At 43.6% G+C, this 19,792-nt stretch overlaps 5 protein-coding genes across 6 annotated transcripts in view; all 5 read right to left on the bottom strand.

Annotated features, from left to right (window-relative positions):
- Positions 1-5,985, bottom strand: part of LOC141013154 (protocadherin gamma-A2-like) — a 107,182-nt gene extending 101,197 nt beyond the window's left edge. Inside the window, exon 1 of one of the 2 annotated variants that reach the window (XM_073486743.1) lies at positions 3,601-5,985. In XM_073486743.1, the coding sequence (XP_073342844.1) occupies positions 3,601-5,985 (2,385 nt within the window). Of the gene's footprint in view, positions 1-176; positions 2,571-3,600 lie in introns of those variants that run through there. The other variant, XM_073486742.1, reaches the window with a different exon arrangement.
- Positions 5,986-6,394: 409 nt separating this feature from the next.
- On the bottom strand, positions 6,395-9,228 carry LOC141013012 (protocadherin gamma-A11-like). Its single transcript, XM_073486551.1, has 2 exons — positions 6,829-9,228; positions 6,395-6,415 (listed from the first exon to the last, which is right to left on the bottom strand). The coding sequence occupies exons 1-2, from the start codon at positions 9,226-9,228 to the stop codon at positions 6,395-6,397; spliced, it is 2,421 nt and encodes an 806-aa protein (XP_073342652.1).
- Positions 9,229-10,515: 1,287 nt separating this feature from the next.
- Positions 10,516-12,945, bottom strand: LOC141013011 (protocadherin gamma-A2-like). The gene has a single exon (XM_073486550.1). The coding sequence runs from the start codon at positions 12,943-12,945 to the stop codon at positions 10,516-10,518; it is 2,430 nt and encodes an 809-aa protein (XP_073342651.1).
- Positions 12,946-13,868: 923 nt separating this feature from the next.
- On the bottom strand, positions 13,869-16,238 carry LOC141013010 (protocadherin gamma-A7-like). The gene is made up of 2 exons (XM_073486549.1): positions 15,930-16,238; positions 13,869-14,645 (listed from the first exon to the last, which is right to left on the bottom strand). The coding sequence occupies exons 1-2, from the start codon at positions 16,236-16,238 to the stop codon at positions 13,869-13,871; spliced, it is 1,086 nt and encodes a 361-aa protein (XP_073342650.1).
- A 1,021-nt stretch (positions 16,239-17,259) lies between these two features.
- On the bottom strand, positions 17,260-19,704 carry LOC141013009 (protocadherin gamma-A7-like). The gene is made up of 2 exons (XM_073486548.1): positions 19,325-19,704; positions 17,260-18,037 (listed from the first exon to the last, which is right to left on the bottom strand). Exons 1-2 carry the CDS (start codon positions 19,702-19,704, stop codon positions 17,260-17,262), a joined length of 1,158 nt encoding a protein of 385 aa, XP_073342649.1.
- Positions 19,705-19,792: the final 88 nt, after the last annotated feature.

Raw genomic sequence — 19,792 nt, 5'->3', positions numbered from 1 at the left:
GGAGCATGAGAAGTAAACTAGGGATCTCTTTTAAAAAAACAACCAGTTTACATTGTAATAAAGAGAATGATGCATAGTATATGCTCCCCAGTTTGTCACTTCAAGAAAAAAAAAGTTGTGCGTTATTGACTACAAACATTAAGACAATACTTAAACAGTTTAAAAAGCAGTCAAACCTCTAGAGGAGAGTCTGGTTCGTCCAGGATGCTCTTCTCACTCTGCATCCGCTGCATCGTCCCTGTAGAACTGGGGTCCATTATCAACACGTTCTGACTACCAGCTCTGCCGAACTTACAGTCACTCCTTCTGGAGTCAGTCGTCCTGCACACCTCGTAGTTGTACACGTGTGGGAGAGTCCCTGTCCCCAAAGTGTCTGAGTAACGTGGAGGATAATATGGAATCACAGGGAGACTGGAGTGATACAGGACGCGAGACTGTCTCCATCTGTAGATTTTCACTGATATAATAACCACTAAACACGTGATGAACAGGAAGGACACTACAGCCAAAGCCAGCACTAAGTAAAAAGTCAGGTTGTCATTGTACTCCTTGTCGTGAGGAAAGTCAGTGAACTCCGACAGCACTTCAGGGAAGCTGTCCGCCACCGCCACGTTAACAATGACTGTAGCTGAACGAGAGGGCTGCCCGTTGTCCTCCACTATAACAGTCAGTCTCTGTTTCACAGCATCTTTATCAGTCACCTGGCGGATAGTTCTGATTTCTCCATTCTGTAAGCCCACTTCAAACAGCGCCCTGTCTGTGGCTTTCTGCAGTTTATAGGAGAGCCAGGCATTCTGTCCAGAGTCCACATCAACAGCCACCACTTTAGTCACCAGATAGCCCACATCTGCTGAACGAGGCACCATTTCAGCCACCAGAGAGCCACCAGTCTGGACTGGGTACAGAACCTGAGGGGGGTTGTCGTTCTGGTCCTGGATCATTATTTTCACACTCACATTACTGCTGAGTGGAGGAGAGCCTCCATCCTGCGCTTTGACGCGGAACTGGAAATCTTTGATCTGCTCGTAGTCAAAAGAGCGCACTGCATGGATGACTCCACTATCAGCACTGACGGACACATATGAGGAGACTGGCACTCCGTTAACAGAGGAGTCCTCCAGGATGTAAGAAACACGAGCATTCTGGTTCCAGTCAGCGTCTCTGGCTTTCACTGTGAATATAGAGAGGCCTGGTGTGTTGTTTTCTACAATGTAGGCCTCATATGAGCTCCTCTCAAAGACAGGCGCGTTGTCATTCACATCAGAGATCTGTAAGGTGAGAGTGACGCTGCTGGAGAGGGAGGGCACTCCTTCATCAGAGCAGGTCACACTAATATTATACTCAGAGGCTCTCTCTCTGTCTAACTCACTGTCTGTCACAACGGTAAAGAAATTATTTGTTGTTGATTTAATGGCAAACGGAATATTTTCGTTTAAAACACACATGACTTTGCCATTTTCATTAGAGTCCGGATCTTGTATATTCAGCATTGTTACAACCGTCCCCTGTTTCATGTTCTCTGATACCGTGTTTGACTTAGACATGATGTTAATAGATGGAGGGTTATCATTAGTATCTGTCACGTCTACAATTACTTTACATGAGTCGGATAATCCTCCCTGATCTGACACCTGAACATCAATCTCATACAGTCTCCTTTTTTCATAATCTACATTTCCACTTAAGGTCAATAGTCCGTTATTGGCATCAATTTGAAAGAGACCCGCTGCTCCAGATTTTGAAATCATGTATGTTACTTTTCCGTTATTGCCTTTATCTATATCTGTAGCCCTTACAGTAGTTATTACAGTGCCAACAGGAGCGTTTTCTGTAACACTTGCCTTATACTCCGGTTTTGAACACACAGGCGCGTTGTCATTGACGTCTAACACAGTTATGATAATCTGCATAGTCCCCGAGAGCTGTGGTTCACCGCCATCCAGAGCAGTTAGTATTAATGATACATGCTCTTGATTCTCTCGGTCTAATGGTTTCTGTAAAACCATTTCGACATGCTTAGTCCCGTCTCCTCGGCTGACGGTTTTCAAAACAAAATTATCACTGGGTTTTAGGGCGTAGCTGCTCAAGCCGTTTACACCAACATCATCGTCTATGGCTTTCTCTAACACGAATCGAGCTCCAGTAAGGGCTGATTCGGGGATATCATATTTCATCTCACCTCTCTCAAATGTGGGAGGATTGTCATTTATATCGGTAATTTCGACAGTAACCGTGTAAAACTCCATTGGGTTTTCAAGGATCATCTGAAAATGGAGAGCGCAGGGCATTGTTTGACCGCATAGAGACTCTCTGTCTATTTTATCTTTAATCACTAGGACTCCTCTTTCTCTCTTCAGCTCGATATGCTCCTCGCTGTTCCCACTATAAATACGAGCTTTACCGGACTTCAGTCTTTCCACACTTAAACCTAAATCCTGGGCTACATTGCCTATTAAAGCCCCCTTTGCCATTTCCTCTGGAATGGAGTAGCTGACCTGCCCCTGCACTACACTGAGAGAGAGCACCGAGAAAAACAACAGCACTTGCCATCCCATCGTTCCCGTCGACATGTCTGTGAAGAAAAACCCCCAGAAAATCCTCTGTTTCTCTGCCTCAGGTTCCGATTTTGACTCGTAGGTACACGTATTTGGTCGAAAGATGGCACTTATCCTAAATTGTCGAACAAAGAAATCCCCTTGTGTCGTCCTGGCTCGTGGTAGTCCCGACTGTTAACTCTGCCTCTCTCTATGTCCCAGTGTAATATGTTGAGGTATAGGGGAGGTACTGCAACGAATGCTTCCTCAGCAACTCGATGGCCAACAGCGTCCCTCTCTGTTCAATGGACTGAACTACATGGCAAATTACTCTGGTAAACCAACTTGAATGAATTTTAACAAAAGGCAAGAAAGAGATCAGACCAATCTGCTGAACTGAACTCGAATATGAACATTAACACTCATATCTGTTTGCATTTATTAAAATGACAAACACGACAACAGCAACGGATAATAAAAAGTAAAATATGAAGCAATAATACAATCACGCAGGCAGCTACACATACCACAGTGTCAAAGAGCACAACAAAGGACGAAAGGTAAATGATTTGTCAAGTTACTGTAGCCTATTTAGTGAAGTGCAGAGACACAGCTTTCGTTTGCTCTGTCCGTGGTGCTGAATAATAATAAAAAAAACACTATTTAACGGAATGATTCTTTATGACCCTCTTTACATATGTATACAGAAACTGATTATACAAACTGCAGAATACAGAGGGACTTTTAAATGACACACATATTCACGAACACACAGGGAAATAGAGAGAGAGAGAAAAAAGAGAGAGAGAGAGTGAGTGAGAGAGAGAGAGAGAGAGAGAGAGAGAGAGTGAGAGAGAGAAATGGCACGTTTTTCTAGTCCTTACAGTGGCATATAAGTAACATGACTGCTCTGAGCGCTGTCCGTGGTGCTGCATCAGGATAACCGCAAAAATGACGTACACAACTGTTCCCAACGAGCTAATCTCAATGTGGCAACGTACCGTATTTGGGCCTACACCTAGTGGATGTAACAAATATGTATCTTCTGATCTTCTGGTATACTAACCTCTAGAGGTGAGTCTGGTTCGTCCAGGATGCTCTTCTCATTCTGCATCCGCTGCATCGTCCCTGTAGAACTGGGGTCCATTATCAACACGTTCTGACTACCAGCTCTGCCGAACTTACAGTCACTCCTTCTGGAGTCAGTCGTCCTGCACACCTCGTAGTTGTACACGTGTGGGAGAGTCCCTGTCCCCAAAGTGTCTGAGTAACGTGGTGGATAATATGGAATCACAGGGAGACTGGAGTGATACAGGACGCGAGACTGTCTCCATCTGTAGATTTTCACTGATATAATAACCACTAAACACGTGATGAACAGGAAGGACACTACAGCCAAAGCCAGCACTAAGTAAAAAGTCAGGTTGTCATTGTACTCCTTGTCGTGAGGAAAGTCAGTGAACTCCGACAGCACTTCAGGGAAGCTGTCCGCCACCGCCACGTTCACAATGACTGTAGCTGAACGAGAGGGCTGCCCGTTGTCCTCCACTATAACAGTCAGTCTCTGTTTCACAGCATCTTTATCAGTCACCTGGCGGATAGTTCTGATTTCTCCATTCTGTAAGCCCACTTCAAACAGCGCCCTGTCTGTGGCTTTCTGCAGTTTGTAGGAGAGCCAGGCATTCTGTCCAGAGTCCACATCAACAGCCACCACTTTAGTCACCAGGTAGCCCACATCTGCTGAACGAGGCACCATTTCAGCCACCAGAGAGCCACCAGTCTGGACTGGGTACAGAACCTGAGGGGGGTTGTCGTTCTGGTCCTGGATCATTATTTTCACACTCACATTACTACTGAGTGGAGGAGAGCCTCCATCCTGCGCTTTGACGCGGAACTGGAAATCTTTGATCTGCTCGTAGTCAAAAGAGCGCACTGCATGGATGACTCCACTATCAGCACTGACGGACACATATGAGGAGACTGGCACTCCGTTAACAGAGGAGTCCTCCAGGATGTAAGAAACACGAGCATTCTGGTTCCAGTCAGCGTCTCTGGCTTTCACTGTGAATATAGAGAGGCCTGGTGTGTTGTTTTCTACAATGTAGGCCTCATATGAGCTCCTCTCAAAGACAGGCGCGTTGTCATTCACATCAGAGATCTGTAAGGTGAGAGTGACGCTGCTGGAGAGGGAGGGCACTCCTTCATCAGAGCAGGTCACACTAATATTATACTCAGAGGCTCTCTCTCTGTCCAGATCACTGTCTGTTATCAGGTTAAAGAAATTCCCTGAGGTCGGCTTCAGTGTGAAAGGAATATTTTCATTGATTGCACACTGAACTTTGCCATTATCTCCGGAATCTAAATCCTGAACATTTACCATAGTAACAACTGTTGCTGGTTTAGAGTCTTCGAGAATTACATTAGTCTGTGACATTATATTAATCACTGGCTTGTTATCATTAATGTCAATCACTTCAACCGTAATCTTACATGAATCTGTCAGCCCTCCTTCATCACTGGCTTGCACATGTATTTGATAGAAACGTGCTTTTTCATAATCCACACTACTTCTCAAAATCAAATCCCCATTTACTTCATCCATCTCAAACATGTCTCGTACACCTGCAGCTGTGTTTGATATTGAATACGTAACCTTTGAGTTTGATCCTTTATCAGCATCTGAAGCACTGACCGTGGTTATGACTGTACCTTTAGGGGCGTTTTCGGGTATTGTAGCCTTATACACCGTCTTTGTAAAAACGGGTGCATTGTCATTTATATCAAGCACCGTAACATGTATCTGTGCTGTGCCAGATAGGTTTGGTTCCCCTCCGTCCACTGCAGTTAACACCAGAAATATCTCCTCTTGTTTTTCTCTGTCAAGAGGTTTTTGTAAAACCATTTCAACTATCTTCTCTCCATCGGGCTGTTCTTTTAATTTCAGAACAAAATTCTCGGTTTTGGTGAGAAAGTATCTCTGCAGACTGTTCATGCCAACATCAGCATCTATTGCCCTCTCTAACATGAATTTTGCTCCGATTACAGCAGATTCACTTATTTTGAATTTCATGTCAGATTTTTCAAAAGTTGGGGTGTTGTCATTAATATCTGTAATCTCGACAACAACCGTGTATAATTCCATAGGGTTTTCTAAAATGACCTGAAAATGCAAAGCGCAGGGCGTCGTCTGTCCACAGAGCGCCTCTCTGTCTATTTTCTCTTTGATGAGGAGGACTCCTCGTTCTCTGTTCAGCTCGATGTACTCTGCGCTGTCTCCTGTAAAAATCCGAGCTTTGCCAGATGTCAGTCGTTTTCTGTCCAAACCTAAATCCTGAGCGATGTTACCGATTAAAGACCCTTTAGCCATTTCCTCTGGAATAGAGTAGCTGACCTGCCCGACCACCGATGTGAGAGAAAGGATTGAGATGAACAACAGCACTTCCCCCCTCATTGTTCTGTCCGGTATTTCCATGAAGCACAAATCCCGTTACAGTCCTATATCCGTCGGAAAGAAAATCCGATGTATTTCCTCGGCAAATACAGCAATTTGAAGTAACCGATGAATTACAGTTAAATGCAACCGTCCGTGTCGGTGATAACAGCTCGCTTACAGTGCTATGTCCCTACTGCGTGTCTGCTTTTCTCTGACTTAAGAAAAAAGACGATGGGGAGGTACTGTTGAAACCTGCCCTACAATTATCACTGACTGGCCAACAGCGGCCCTACGAGTTCAATTTAATGTACTACACAGATCTGACAAAGAAGAAAGTATTGAAGCCCAGGAGCGTAGATAGACCAGGTATATGTCAGCCATTTCACACTAAAAGCTGCGCCTCATAACCGATTTCGAGAGGCACAATTTAACTGCAGAGGTCCACTACCTAAATCAGACAGCAATACTTTAAGATTTTATGAAGTTGGTAGAAGTACTCATCAAATAAAGGCTTCACCTTGTTTCAGGAGAAGTAATACCGCTCTCTCTCTCTCTCTCTCTCTCTCTCTCTCTCTCTCTCTCTCTCTCTCACACACACACACACACACACACACACACACACACACTCTCTCTCTCTCTCTCTCTCTCTCTCTCTCTCTCTCTCTCACACACACACACACACACACATTTTTTTTTTTTGCCTAATGAACAGCAAATATGAAACCAATATAAAGAGACAGACTTTGAAACCGAACGACAGTGCTAAAAACGAAAGGAGACTATCCACGCAAAAGTTGTGTGACATTAATTACATTTTTTTATCATTAAGAAAACACTGGAACAGTTTTGAAACAGTCTAACCTCTAGAGGAGAGTCTGGTTCATCCAGGATGCTCTTCTCACTCTGCATCCGCTGCATCGTCGCTGTAGAACTGGGGTCCATTATCAACACGTTCTGACTACCAGCTCTGCCGAACTTACAGTCACTCTTCCTGGAGTCAGTCGTCCTGCACACCTCGTAGTTGTACACGTGTGGGAGAGTCCCTGTCCCCAACGTGTCTGAGTAACGTGGAGGATAATATGGAATCACAGGGAGACTGGAGTGATACAGGACGCGAGACTGTCTCCATCTGTAGATTTTCACTGATATAATAACCACTAAACACGTGATGAACAGGAAGGACACTACAGCCAAAGCCAGCACTAAGTAAAAAGTCAGGTTGTCATTGTACTCCTTGTCGTGAGGAAAGTCAGTGAACTCCGACAGCACTTCAGGGAAGCTGTCCGCCACCGCCACGTTCACAATGACTGTAGCTGAGCGAGAGGGCTGCCCGTTGTCCTCCACTATAACAGTCAGTCTCTGTTTCACAGCATCTTTATCAGTCACCTGGCGGATAGTTCTGATTTCTCCATTCTGTAAGCCCACTTCAAACAGCGCCCTGTCTGTGGCTTTCTGCAGTTTATAGGAGAGCCAGGCATTCTGTCCAGAGTCCACATCAACAGCCACCACTTTAGTCACCAGATAGCCCACATCTGCTGAACGAGGCACCATTTCAGCCACCAGAGAGCCACCAGTCTGGACTGGGTACAGAACCTGAGGAGGGTTGTCGTTCTGGTCCTGGATCATTATTTTCACACTCACATTACTACTGAGTGGAGGAGAGCCTCCATCCTGCGCTCTGACGCGGAACTGGAAATCTTTGATCTGCTCGTAGTCAAAAGAGCGCACTGCATGGATGACTCCACTATCAGCACTGACGGACACATATGAGGAGACTGGCACTCCGTTAACAGAGGAGTCCTCCAGGATGTAAGAAACACGAGCATTCTGGTTCCAGTCAGCGTCTCTGGCTTTCACTGTGAATATAGAGAGGCCTGGTGTGTTGTTTTCTACAATGTAGGCCTCATATGAGCTCCTCTCAAAAACAGGCGCGTTGTCATTCACATCAGAGATCTGTAAGGTGAGAGTGACGCTGCTGGAGAGGGAGGGCACTCCTTCATCAGAGCAGGTCACACTAATATTATACTCAGAGGCTCTCTCTCTGTCCAGATCACTGTCTGTTGTCAAACTGAAGAAATTATTTGATGTTGAGGACATTGTGAATGGAATATTCTCGTTGATATAACACTGAACCTTTCCATTTTCACCTGAGTCTGGATCTTGGACGTTTATCATCGTCACAACAGTGCCAGGCGGAATGTCCTCTTTTATTGCACTGGACTTTGACATGACATTTATAGCAGGTATATTGTCATTTGTGTCCGTTATTTCAACTATAATTTTACATGAGTCAGTTAATCCTCCTTCATCACTGGCTTGGACATGTATTTGATACTGTCGCTTTTTTTCAAAGTCAGTGTTGCCGATCAGTATAACCTCTCCGGTCTCTCTATTTATCTCAAACAATTCCGATATATTATCGAGTACATTTTGTATAGCATAAGAAATTTTGCCATTAATTCCTTCATCGGAGTCCGAAGCACTAACAATCACTACTTGTGTCCCTGAGGGCGAGTTCTCTCTTATAGTGGACTTGTAGATTTTCTGAGTAAAAACTGGAGCATTATCATTGATATCTAGCACACTGATATGTATCTGAACTGTACCGGAGAGCTGCGGGTCACCACCGTCTACTGCAGTCAATACAAGCGACAAATGATCCTGTTTCTCTCGATCTAAGGGTTTCTGTAAAACCATTTCTACCATCTTGCTTCCGTCTGCTTGATTTTGCAGCTTCAAAACAAAATTATCGGTTGGCTTTAACAAATAACTTTGAAGGCCATTCACACCGACATCCAGATCTACTGCTTGTTGCAACAAGAACACTGCTCCGGTGATGGCTGACTCACTTATTCTGAATTTCATTTCACCTCTTTGAAAAATCGGGGCGTTGTCATTGATGTCTGTAACCTCGACAGTAATGCTATAAAACTCCATTGGATTCTCTAAAATGACCTGGAAATGCAAAGCGCAGGGCGCTGTCTGTGCGCAGATCACCTCTCTGTCTATCCTCTCTTTGACGAGGAGGACTCCTCTCTCTTTATTTAGCTCGATGTACTCTGCACTGTCTCCTGTATAAAGGCGAGCTTTTCCTGATTTCAGTCTTTTCACATCCAAACCCAAATCTTGCGCAATATCACCCACGAAAGAGCCTTTCGGCATTTCCTCTGGGATGGAGTAGCTGACCTGCCCAATCACTGAACTGAAAGAGAGAATCGAGATTAACAGCAGCACTTGCCGTCTCATTGTTCTGTCCGTCATGGTCTTGTAAAATGAACCGCGTGGTATTCCTGTTAAAAACGATTTTTTTCTTCGAAGATAATCCTTATTACGTCCTCCGTTGTATGTAATCACCAGTTATGTAAAAAAAATCAATCAAAAGAACAGTATCCGCCCAAATGAACGTTTAGAGCTCTGGTCGTCGTATTCTGTACTGATCCCTGTGTCTTTCTCTCGTTTTCTATCTGAAATGATGGGGGAGGTACTGCTGCTTGCTTCTCCTTAACTTACACAGACTGGCCAACAGCGGCCCTAAGAGTTCACAATGCTGAACTACAGAACACTATGAAATATAGAAAGTGATCAATGGTTTCAATATTGTTTGGTCCTGGATGCAGGTTGACCAGTTGTGTCAAATCTACAACAAATATTAAAATAAAAAAATATTCTTTTAACGATCTCTTGGGAAAATGGAGCAGAGCCTGACAGGTCAACCCCATTGAATGAAAAAAGAAGAAGAAAAGGGCCTTGGTAAATAAGATACAAACAGTGATGAGGAAAGATAAAGTCTCACAGTAGTAAACTCATACATTATGTTACACACACACACACACACACACACACACACACACACACACACACACACACACACACACAGTAGAGGTCTTGAAACTCACTCTGTCTACAGTGCTTTGAAGCTGTAATAACACGTTCCATCCTAAGCTAACTATATCATTTAAAATGAGTGGAAATCAAATTGATCGGTCTCATGCTTTGTAAACTATAATATCTCAAAAAGGTAGGAGAAATGCGAGCATTCCTCATTAGCAAAACAAGTTTGCTGCTCTCCAACATGAAGTAAATTGACGCCAAAGAAACGAAATAAAAAACAGATCATATGTACAAGTTTCAAATTGTGGAAGGACTTTCATTTAGGCAACATGCAGTCACACTGCAACAATGAACCGTTCTAGCATTCAGACCTAAAGAAATGAGGCAGCTGTCCATGGTGCTGAATTGAGAAAAAAGTAGTGAAGTATTTGTTTAATGAAACAGACTTTTTTATAACAGTCGAAAAGCTACTACACTGAAGAAAAATTCAAATATCCTTTTGGAAATAAGACTCCTGAAACATAAATCTGTAAAAGGAAAATAAAAGAAAAAAAAGAAAGAAAAACAAGCACGAGTTTAAGAAAATAGTTTGTTCATATTCAAGAAACAAAATACTACCGGAATGCCCAAGAAGTGTCAATATACTAACTTAAATGACAGGGGAAAATGAAAACACTCAACCACTTCACCTCGTAAAAAACATGGATATGCCATTAGTTACATTATCATTTCTGTAAAACTGACCTCTAGAGGAGAGTCTGGTTCGTCCAGGATGCTCTTCTCACTCTGTATCCGCTGCATCGTCCCTGTAGAACTGGGGTCCATTATCAACACGTTCTGACTACCAGCTCTGCCGAACTTACAGTCACTCCTTCTGGAGTCAGTCGTCCTGCACACCTCGTAGTTGTACACGTGTGGGAGAGTCCCTGTCCCCAAAGTGTCTGAGTAACGTGGTGGATAATATGGAATCACAGGGAGACTGGAGTGATACAGGACGCGAGACTGTCTCCATCTGTAGATTTTCACTGATATAATAACCACTAAACACGTGAAGAACAGGAAGGACACTACAGCCAAAGCCAGCACTAAGTAAAAAGTCAGGTTGTCATTGTACTCCTTGTCGTGAGGAAAGTCAGTGAACTCCGACAGCACTTCAGGGAAGCTGTCCGCCACCGCCACGTTAACAATGACTGTAGCTGAACGAGAGGGCTGCCCGTTGTCCTCCACTATAACAGTCAGTCTCTGTTTCACAGCATCTTTATCAGTCACCTGGCGGATAGTTCTGATTTCTCCATTCTGTAAGCCCACTTCAAACAGCGCCCTGTCTGTGGCTTTCTGCAGTTTATAGGAGAGCCAGGCATTCTGTCCAGAGTCCACATCAACAGCCACCACTTTAGTCACCAGATAGCCCACATCTGCTGAACGAGGCACCATTTCAGCCACCAGAGAGCCACCAGTCTGGACCGGGTACAGAACCTGAGGAGGGTTGTCGTTCTGGTCCTGGATCATTAATTTCACGCTCACATTACTACTGAGTGGAGGAGAGCCTCCATCCTGCGCTTTGACGCGGAACTGGAAATCTTTGATCTGCTCGTAGTCAAAAGAGCGCACTGCATGGATGACTCCACTATCAGCACTGACGGACACATATGAGGAGACTGGCACTCCGTTAACAGAGGAGTCCTCCAGGATGTAAGAGACACGAGCATTCTGGTTCCAGTCAGCGTCTCTGGCTCTCACTGTGAATATAGAGAGGCCTGGTGTGTTGTTTTCTACAATGTAGGCCTCATATGAGCTCCTCTCAAAGACAGGCGCGTTGTCATTCACATCAGAGATCTGTAAGGTGAGAGTGACGCTGCTGGAGAGGGAGGGCACTCCTTCATCAGAGCAGGTCACTGTTACATTATATTGTGACGCGATCTCTCTGTCTAATTCACCATCTGTCACCAAAGTAAAGAAATTATTTGATGTTGACATGATTTTAAATTGACTATTTTCATCTAAAACACAGTGGACTTTGCCATTTTCATCCGAATCTGGATCCTGAACGTTCATCATTGTCAGAACTGTGCCTGGTTTAACATCCTCAGATATACTGGATGACGTTGACATAATATTAATAGCTGGTGGGTTGTCGTTTGTGTCCAGCACCTCGATTATGACTTTGCAAACATCTGAGTTACCACCTTCATCTGATGCTTGGACATCTATCTCATAATGTCGAAATTTCTCATAGTCAAGTGTCCCCACTAACGTAACCACACCATTTTCCTGATCTACGTGAAAGAGGTCAAGTGCGCCCTCTGGAACATTAGACATTGAATACTGTATGTGTCCGTGCAGACCTTCATCTGCATCAGATGCGCTCACAGTGGTTAGAACAGCTCCTTTCAACGAATTTTCCTTTACATTAGTTTTATACTCTGTCTGAGTACAAACAGGTGAATTATCGTTTGCGTCCAACACAGTAATGACAATTTGGATCGTTCCAGAGAGCTGCGGGTCGCCACCATCTAAAGCAGTCAACACTAAAGACAAATGATCCTGTTTCTCTCGGTCAAGCTGCTTCTTTAAAACCATCTCAACATTTCTACTGCTGCCAATTCGATATGGGTTTAAAGTGAATGTATCACTTGAACTCAGTGAATAGCGCTTTAGACCATTTACCCCGACGTCATAATCTATTGCCTTTTCTAAAACAAATTTCGATCCGATTTGCGCCGTCTCACTAATGTCAAATTTCATTTCCCTATTTTTAAAACCAGGGGAGTTGTCGTTAATGTCGGTGATCTCGACCGTAATGCTGTAAAACTGCATAGGATTCTCCAAGATTATCTGAAAATCAAGAGCACAGGGCGTCGTCTGTCCGCAGAGCGCTTCTCTGTCTATCCGCTCTTTCATTACAAGGACTCCTCTCTCTTTATTCAGCTCGATGTATTCTGTACCTTCCCCGGTGTAAATACGAGCCTTCCCCGATTTCAGCCGTTTCACATCCAAACCTAAATCCTGAGCTATGTTGCCAACTAAAGATCCTTTTGCCATTTCCTCAGGAATAGAGTAGCTGACCTGCCCTAAAACCGAGCTGAGAGAAACAACCGACACAAACAACAGCAGGCCTACTTGCCGTTTCATTGTTCTGTCCGACATTCTGCCGTCCATAAAAATGGTAACAAATCCTTTATCCAGTGAAAGATTTTCGATACAAAAATCAGTAATCCAAACTCCCAAGAATGCTGATAATTCGCCTGGTATCTCCGTGTTTGATCATCTCCCTCTTCCACAACGTGCCTTTTAATTCTGTTTTTTCTTCCTCCGTAACATTTGGAGATGATGGGGGAGGTACAGCTGCAATGAGCTCTGAAATTTCAGCAGACTGGTCAACAGCGTCCCTGTGAGTTGGATTCACTGTACTGCACATTACAAAGACACTGCTGATTTTCAGGGGTGTTGATCAAAATGTATGTTCAGATATGTTTATGTTTACACGTTAAATACTAAAACATAGAGATAACTTGCTGTGCACATCAGTGAAATGTAAAACACACACACACACACACACACACACACACACACACACACACACTTATATACACACACACATATACACAGGCTCAGTGAAGCAGCTATACGAACACACGGAGGAGAGGCACTGGAAAAGGGAAAGGGACACAATGTTGCGCTGTCCATGGTGCTGACGGGCACTGACAGGACGGACAGAGGCAACAAGCAGACAGACCGTATAACTCTTACAGTGTGAATCTGTATATCTGACGCTAATTCGGATTGCATTAGCAAAGTTAAAATAGACAAAATAAAAGGCAGGACAAGGTACCCATTTTTTGCCGGTCAGTGCGCTTTGGCGGATGAAACAGGTTTAAAATGTTCATGCGGTACAAATTGATTCTTGTCAAATTTGTGTATCGGTCCACTTTTGATGAATACTTGAGTACTGATATTATTGATGCTGCAAAATGTGATGTGAGTAATTATCTGATAAGGCTAAATATTTGTATCGACACCAAATATCTAATATTTAAAAAAATAACATAAAATTGTACATTAATAGAACTTTAGAAAAAGACAAAGCTAACCTCAAGAGGAGAGTCTGGTTCATCCAGGATGCTCTTCTCACTTTGCATGCGCTGCATCGTCCCTGTAGAACTGGGGTCCATTATCAACACGTTCTGACTACCAGCTATGCCGAACTTACAGTCACTCCTTCTGGAGTCAGTCGTCCTGCACACCTCGTAGTTGTACACGTGTGGGAGAGTCCCTGTCCCCAAAGTGTCTGAGTAACGTGGAGGATAATATGGAATCACAGGGAGACTGGAGTGATACAGGACGCGAGACTGTCTCCATCTGTAGATTTTCACTGATATAATAACCACTAAACACGTGATGAAGAGGAAGGACACTACAGCCAAAGCCAGCACTAAGTAAAAAGTCAGGTTGTCATTGTACTCCTTGTCGTGAGGAAAGTCAGTGAACTCCGACAGCACTTCAGGGAAGCTGTCCGCCACCGCCACGTTCACAATGACTGTAGCTGAACGAGAGGGTTGCCCGTTGTCCTCCACTATAACAGTCAGTCTCTGTTTCACAGCATCTTTATCAGTCACCTGGCGGATAGTTCTGATTTCTCCATTCTGTAAGCCCACTTCAAACAGCGCCCTGTCTGTGGCTTTCTGCAGTTTATAGGAGAGCCAGGCATTCTGTCCAGAGTCCACATCAACAGCCACCACTTTAGTCACCAGATAGCCCACATCTGCTGAACGAGGCACCATTTCAGCCACCAGAGAGCCACCAGTCTGGACTGGGTACAGAACCTGAGGAGGGTTGTCGTTCTGGTCCTGGATCATTATTTTCACGCTCACATTACTACTGAGTGGAGGAGAGCCTCCATCCTGCGCTTTGACACTGAAAACCAGCTGCTTGATCTGCTCATAATCAAATGAGCGCACTGCGTGTATCACTCCGGTTTCAGAATTTATGGATACATAAGAGGAAACTGGGCTGCCACTGACCTGAGTGTCCTCAAGAAAGTATGAGATTCGTGCGTTCTGATTCCAGTCAGAATCTTGCGCGCTCACGGTGAATATTGACAAACCAGGGAGATTATTTTCAATTATATATGCAGAATAACTCGGTTTACTAAAGAGTGGAGCATTATCGTTTACATCAGAAAGTCTTAGGTGTAAAGTTGTTTTAGTAGAAAGTGGGGGTGACCCTGAATCAGTTGCAGTAATGGTTATGTTGTATTCTGTTTTCGTTTCACGATCAAAAGCTACATCTGAAAGCAAATTGTAATAATTAGTCAAAGAAGACTGGATTTTAAAAGGAAGACTAGAATCTATTGAGCATGTAATCTGACCGTTTCTTTCAGAATCTGCATCTTTAACATTAAAAACAGCTATAGTTGTGCCTGGAGGGACATCCTCTGAAATCAGGTTGGAGAAGGACATTATATTTATAACCGGTGCATTGTCATTTATGTCAGTGACCTCGATGACAACTTTAGTTGCGTCACTTAAGCCACCCTGATCTTTGGCGATCACTCTTATTTCGTATTTTTTGTCTTTTTCGAAATCAATATTATCAGCAACAGTTATTTTGCCTGATACACTGTCGATTTCAAATTTTTCGCCAGACTTTCCCTTTAAATTAGAAAAAGTATACGCGACCAAGCCATTAGACCCACTGTCGGCATCTGAAGCATTCACAGTGGTTATGTAGGTGCCTATGGGTGCATTTTCTATCACAGTAGCAGTGTAGAGTGATTGATTAAATACTGGAGGATTATCATTGACATCAAGAACAGTGATTTCTATATTCACTGTACCAGATCGCTGTGGAGTTCCTCCGTCTACTGCAATCAGCTTCAAAGAGAGGTGTGGATTTAGCTCTCTGTCTAATGGCTTCTGTAAAATCATCACAGCGAATGTGATTCCATCAGCGTTGGAGTGCTGCTTCAAAGCGAAATTATCATTCCGTGATAAAACATATTTCTGCAAGCTGTGAATTCCTGCATCGGGATCATATGCGCTTTCTAAATCAAAATGAGATCCTATCGTTGCAGATTCACTAATCTCTAGATTAATCACGTTATTTTTGAAGGTTGGCGCATGGTCATTGACGTCTAATATTTCTACTGTCACCCTGTGCAGTTCAATTGGATTTTCTAAAATAATTTCGAAGCTGAAGCTGCACGGTGTTACGTCTCCACAAAGCTCTTCCCGGTCTATTCTCTCATTCACGACTAGAATCCCTTTGTCTGTTCTTAGCTCAGTGTACTGGTTGTTTTCTCCGGTCACGATACGGGCCCGACCAGAACGGAGCCGATTCAGATCCAAACCAAGGTCTTGCGCTACATTACCGATCAGAGAGCCTTTCTTCATCTCCTCCGGTATTGAATAACGGATTTGAGCGTTGATAGTGGAAATCATGGAGACAAAAATGAACAGCTGCCATGTAAGTGTCCAACACAACAGCCATTTTCCGCATCGATGCTGGCGTGTCCCCATGTCGTAAAGAATAAAATCCTAAATGTATCTCAAAAAATATATCCACACACACACCACACATAGACGCAAGGTGTATTTCCAGTTCAATAGTCCTGCATTTATGTCCAGCAAAACTGTTCTTATCAAATAGAAAAAGCTGCTTCAAACCAGGCGACTGTATTCCCGTCGAACGCCTCCTTGTATGAGAACAGTGTTTCTCCCTCTCCCCTTTCTCTCCTCTATCACGGTTCTAACAACACCACACTGTTTTACTGATCAACAGCGTCGCTTAGAGTCCAAAAGGGGGAAAGAACCGAGCCAACTGCCATTAGATTATATAATAAAACATAAATAAAAATGTTTCAGTGTATTTTAATCTAGGGATACAGCAATTAGAAAATGAATAGGTGAAATATATCAATCCAGGATTTAACATATAAATACACACTCCTACCCAAACCAAGATCAGATAGTCAGCAATATGGCTGTGTGACCAAACAAGTCTCATTGAGTAAAAATGTTTAGCACTGCAGTTTATCATTTAATGGTTCAATTCTGCCAAAAGTTAGAATGTAGTAAATATAAATGTTAAAGAGACTAGAGAAAGAGACAAAGAGAAAGGAAATACATCATAGCAAACAAACATATACAAAAATGGCATTTTTGATTGCCAGTATTTAGCATATTTATAATATTGGGAACAAAACTAATTTTTAGTTCGCTTTAACATACAATGTAACTGAGTGAAGTAATGTGCGTGTGAAATAACCTGTCAGCATATCAACGGTTGAGAGTGTAGGTAATATTACAATTTTGAAGATCTGAATGTGAATAAAGAGGAAAGTGATACAAAGTGAGATGCTGTCCATGGTGCTGAAAATGTAGGTATAGAGCGCAGAGGTTCACTATCAATGTGACTAAACACAGGAGGAGAAATAATGACATCGAGACGAAGCTACATTATTTAACTGACCTCAAGAGGAGAGTCTGGTTCATCCAGGATGCTCTTCTCACTCTGCATCCGCTGCATCGTGCCTGTAGAACTGGGGTCCATTATCAACACGTTCTGACTTCCAGCTCTGCCGAACTTACAGTCACTCCTTCTGGAGTCAGTCGTCCTGCACACCTCGTAGTTGTACACGTGTGGGAGAGTCCCTGTCCCCAAAGTGTCTGAGTAACGTGGAGGATAATATGGAATCACAGGGAGACTGGAGTGATACATGACGCGAGACTGTCTCCATCTGTAGATTTTCACTGATATAATAACCACTAAACACGTGATGAACAGGAAGGACACTACAGCCAAAGCCAGCACTAAGTAAAAAGTCAGGTTGTCATTGTACTCCTTGTCGTGAGGAAAGTCAGTGAACTCCGACAGCACTTCAGGGAAGCTGTCCGCCACCGCCACGTTAACAATGACTGTAGCTGAACGAGAGGGCTGCCCGTTGTCCTCCACTATAACAGTCAGTCTCTGTTTCACAGCATCTTTATCAGTCACCTGGCGGATGGTTCTGATTTCTCCATTCTGTAAGCCCACTTCAAACAGCGCCCTGTCTGTGGCTTTCTGCAGTTTATAGGAGAGCCAGGCATTCTGTCCAGAGTCCACATCAACAGCCACCACTTTAGTCACCAGGTAGCCTACATCTGCTGAACGAGGCACCATTTCAGCCACCAGAGAGCCACCAGTCTGGACTGGGTACAGAACCTGAGGGGGGTTGTCGTTCTGGTCCTGGATCATTATTTTCACACTCACATTACTACTGAGTGGAGGAGAGCCTCCATCCTGCGCTTTGACGACGAGCTGCAGCTGTTTAATTTGCTCATAGTCAAACGAGCGCACTGCGTGTATAGCTCCAGTTTCACTGTTTATGGAGACGTAAGAGGAGGTGGGACTCCCATTGATCTGTGTTTCTTCGAGAAAGTATGATATCCTAGCGTTTTGGTTCCAGTCATTGTCCTGTGCTTTGACGGAAAATATGGACATTCCAGGGGAATTATTTTCTGGCACGTGAGAAACGTAGCTATTTTTTTCAAATACTGGAGCATTGTCATTCACATCAGAGATTCTCAGACGTAATATTGTTGTGCTTGACAAGGGTGGCGATCCCGAGTCGGTTGCTCTTACAGTGATATTATATTCTGGTACAACTTCTCTGTCAAAAGCTGAGTCCGTTACTAATGCATAGTAATTAGTTAATGTTGATTTAATTTTAAACGGGAGGCTGCTGTCTGTTGTACATATAATCTGGCCATTTTGCTCTGAGTCTGCGTCAATCACATTAATTATTGCAACTGTGGTACCCGGGGCTGAATCCTCCGGCACGGGGCTGGAGAATGACATCACATTTATGACAGGTGCGTTATCGTTGACGTCCACAATCTCAATTAGCACCTTACTTGAATCTGTCAGACCTCCTTGGTCCATAGCTTCAATCATAATCTCATGTTTCTTATCCCTTTCGTAATCTACCTGCCCTGTGAGTGTGATGACTCCCGTAATTTCGTCTAAGTTAAATATATCAACCAGCTGTTTTTTCATATTTGAGAATCTATATGTGACAAGACCGTTAGATCCACTGTCTGCATCACTGGCATTTACTGTGGTAATATAGGTGCCTTTTAATGCATTCTCTGAGACAGTAGCCCTGTAAAGAGTCTGGTTAAAAATGGGAGGATTATCATTAGCATCAAGCACTGTAATATCTATATTTACTGTACCAGATCTATGCGGAGTTCCACCGTCAACAGCGATGAGCTTCAGTGACATTCTTGGCTCGCTTTCTCTGTCTAATGGCTTTTGTAAGATCATTTCGGCATATTTTCGGCCATCTGGACTCGAGTGTTGCTTTAAACCAAATATGTCATTGGTAGTTAGTATGTATTTCTGGAGACCGTTACTGCCTACATCTGCGTCTTCGGCACTGGGTAACAAAAAGCGTGATCCCAGTGTGGCAGATTCGCTTATTTCAAATTTAATTTCATCCTTCGTAAACGTCGGAGCATTGTCATTTATGTCAACTATCTCCACTGTTACTCGGTGTAATTCCATAGGATTTTCTAAAATCACCTCAAAGCTGAAGCTGCAGGGTGTTACGTCTCCGCACAGCTGCTCTCGGTCTATTCTCTCGTTGACGACTAAAATGCCTTTGTCTGTTTTCAGCTCGGTGTACTGGATGCTTTGTCTTGTCACGATACGGGCCCGACCAGAACGAAGCCTTTGCACATCCAAACCAAGATCTTGAGCTACATTACCGATAAGAGATCCCTTTTTCAGCTCCTCCGGAATTGTATATCTGATTTGGCCAGACACGGTGTGAGTGAGACAGCAAAGGAACAGCAGAAACAGCCATACTGACCTGCTGTACAAACGCCATTTTACGCAAAAAGGAGGAGACCTTTCAAACGCCATTGCAAAAATAAGAAAAGGTGAAAACATATACAATCCACAGAGAACAAAGGCAGTATCATCAAACGATCCTCTGATTTTAAAGTCCTCG

The sequence above is a fragment of the Pagrus major genome, chromosome 18 (genome assembly GCF_040436345.1).
Source record: "Pagrus major chromosome 18, Pma_NU_1.0".
NCBI lineage: Eukaryota > Metazoa > Chordata > Actinopteri > Spariformes > Sparidae > Pagrus > Pagrus major.
The sequence above is the reverse complement of the archived record's forward strand: the minus strand, read 5'-3'. Positions and strand labels throughout refer to the sequence as shown.

Excerpts from the sequence above, each read along its gene's own strand:
- LOC141013012 (XM_073486551.1), bottom strand. The coding sequence starts at position 9,228 with ATGACGGACAGAACAATGAGACGGCAAGTGCTGCTGTTAATCTCGATT. Across the intron at positions 6,416-6,828 it reads AACCAGACTCTCCTCTAGAG|GTAGTGGACCTCTGCAGTTA; the intron begins GTTAGACTGTTT and ends TGTCTGATTTAG.
- LOC141013010 (XM_073486549.1), bottom strand. The coding sequence starts at position 16,238 with ATGATTTCCACTATCAACGCTCAAATCCGTTATTCAATACCGGAGGAG. Across the intron at positions 14,646-15,929 it reads TGACAGTAGAAATATTAGAC|GACCAGAACGACAACCCTCC; the intron begins GTCAATGACCAT and ends ATAATGATCCAG.
- LOC141013009 (XM_073486548.1), bottom strand. The coding sequence starts at position 19,704 with ATGGCGTTTGAAAGGTCTCCTCCTTTTTGCGTAAAATGGCGTTTGTAC. Across the intron at positions 18,038-19,324 it reads ATGGAATTACACCGAGTAAC|AATAATGATCCAGGACCAGA; the intron begins AGTGGAGATAGT and ends TGTGAGTGTGAA.
- LOC141013011 (XM_073486550.1), bottom strand. The coding sequence starts at position 12,945 with ATGTCGGACAGAACAATGAAACGGCAAGTAGGCCTGCTGTTGTTTGTG.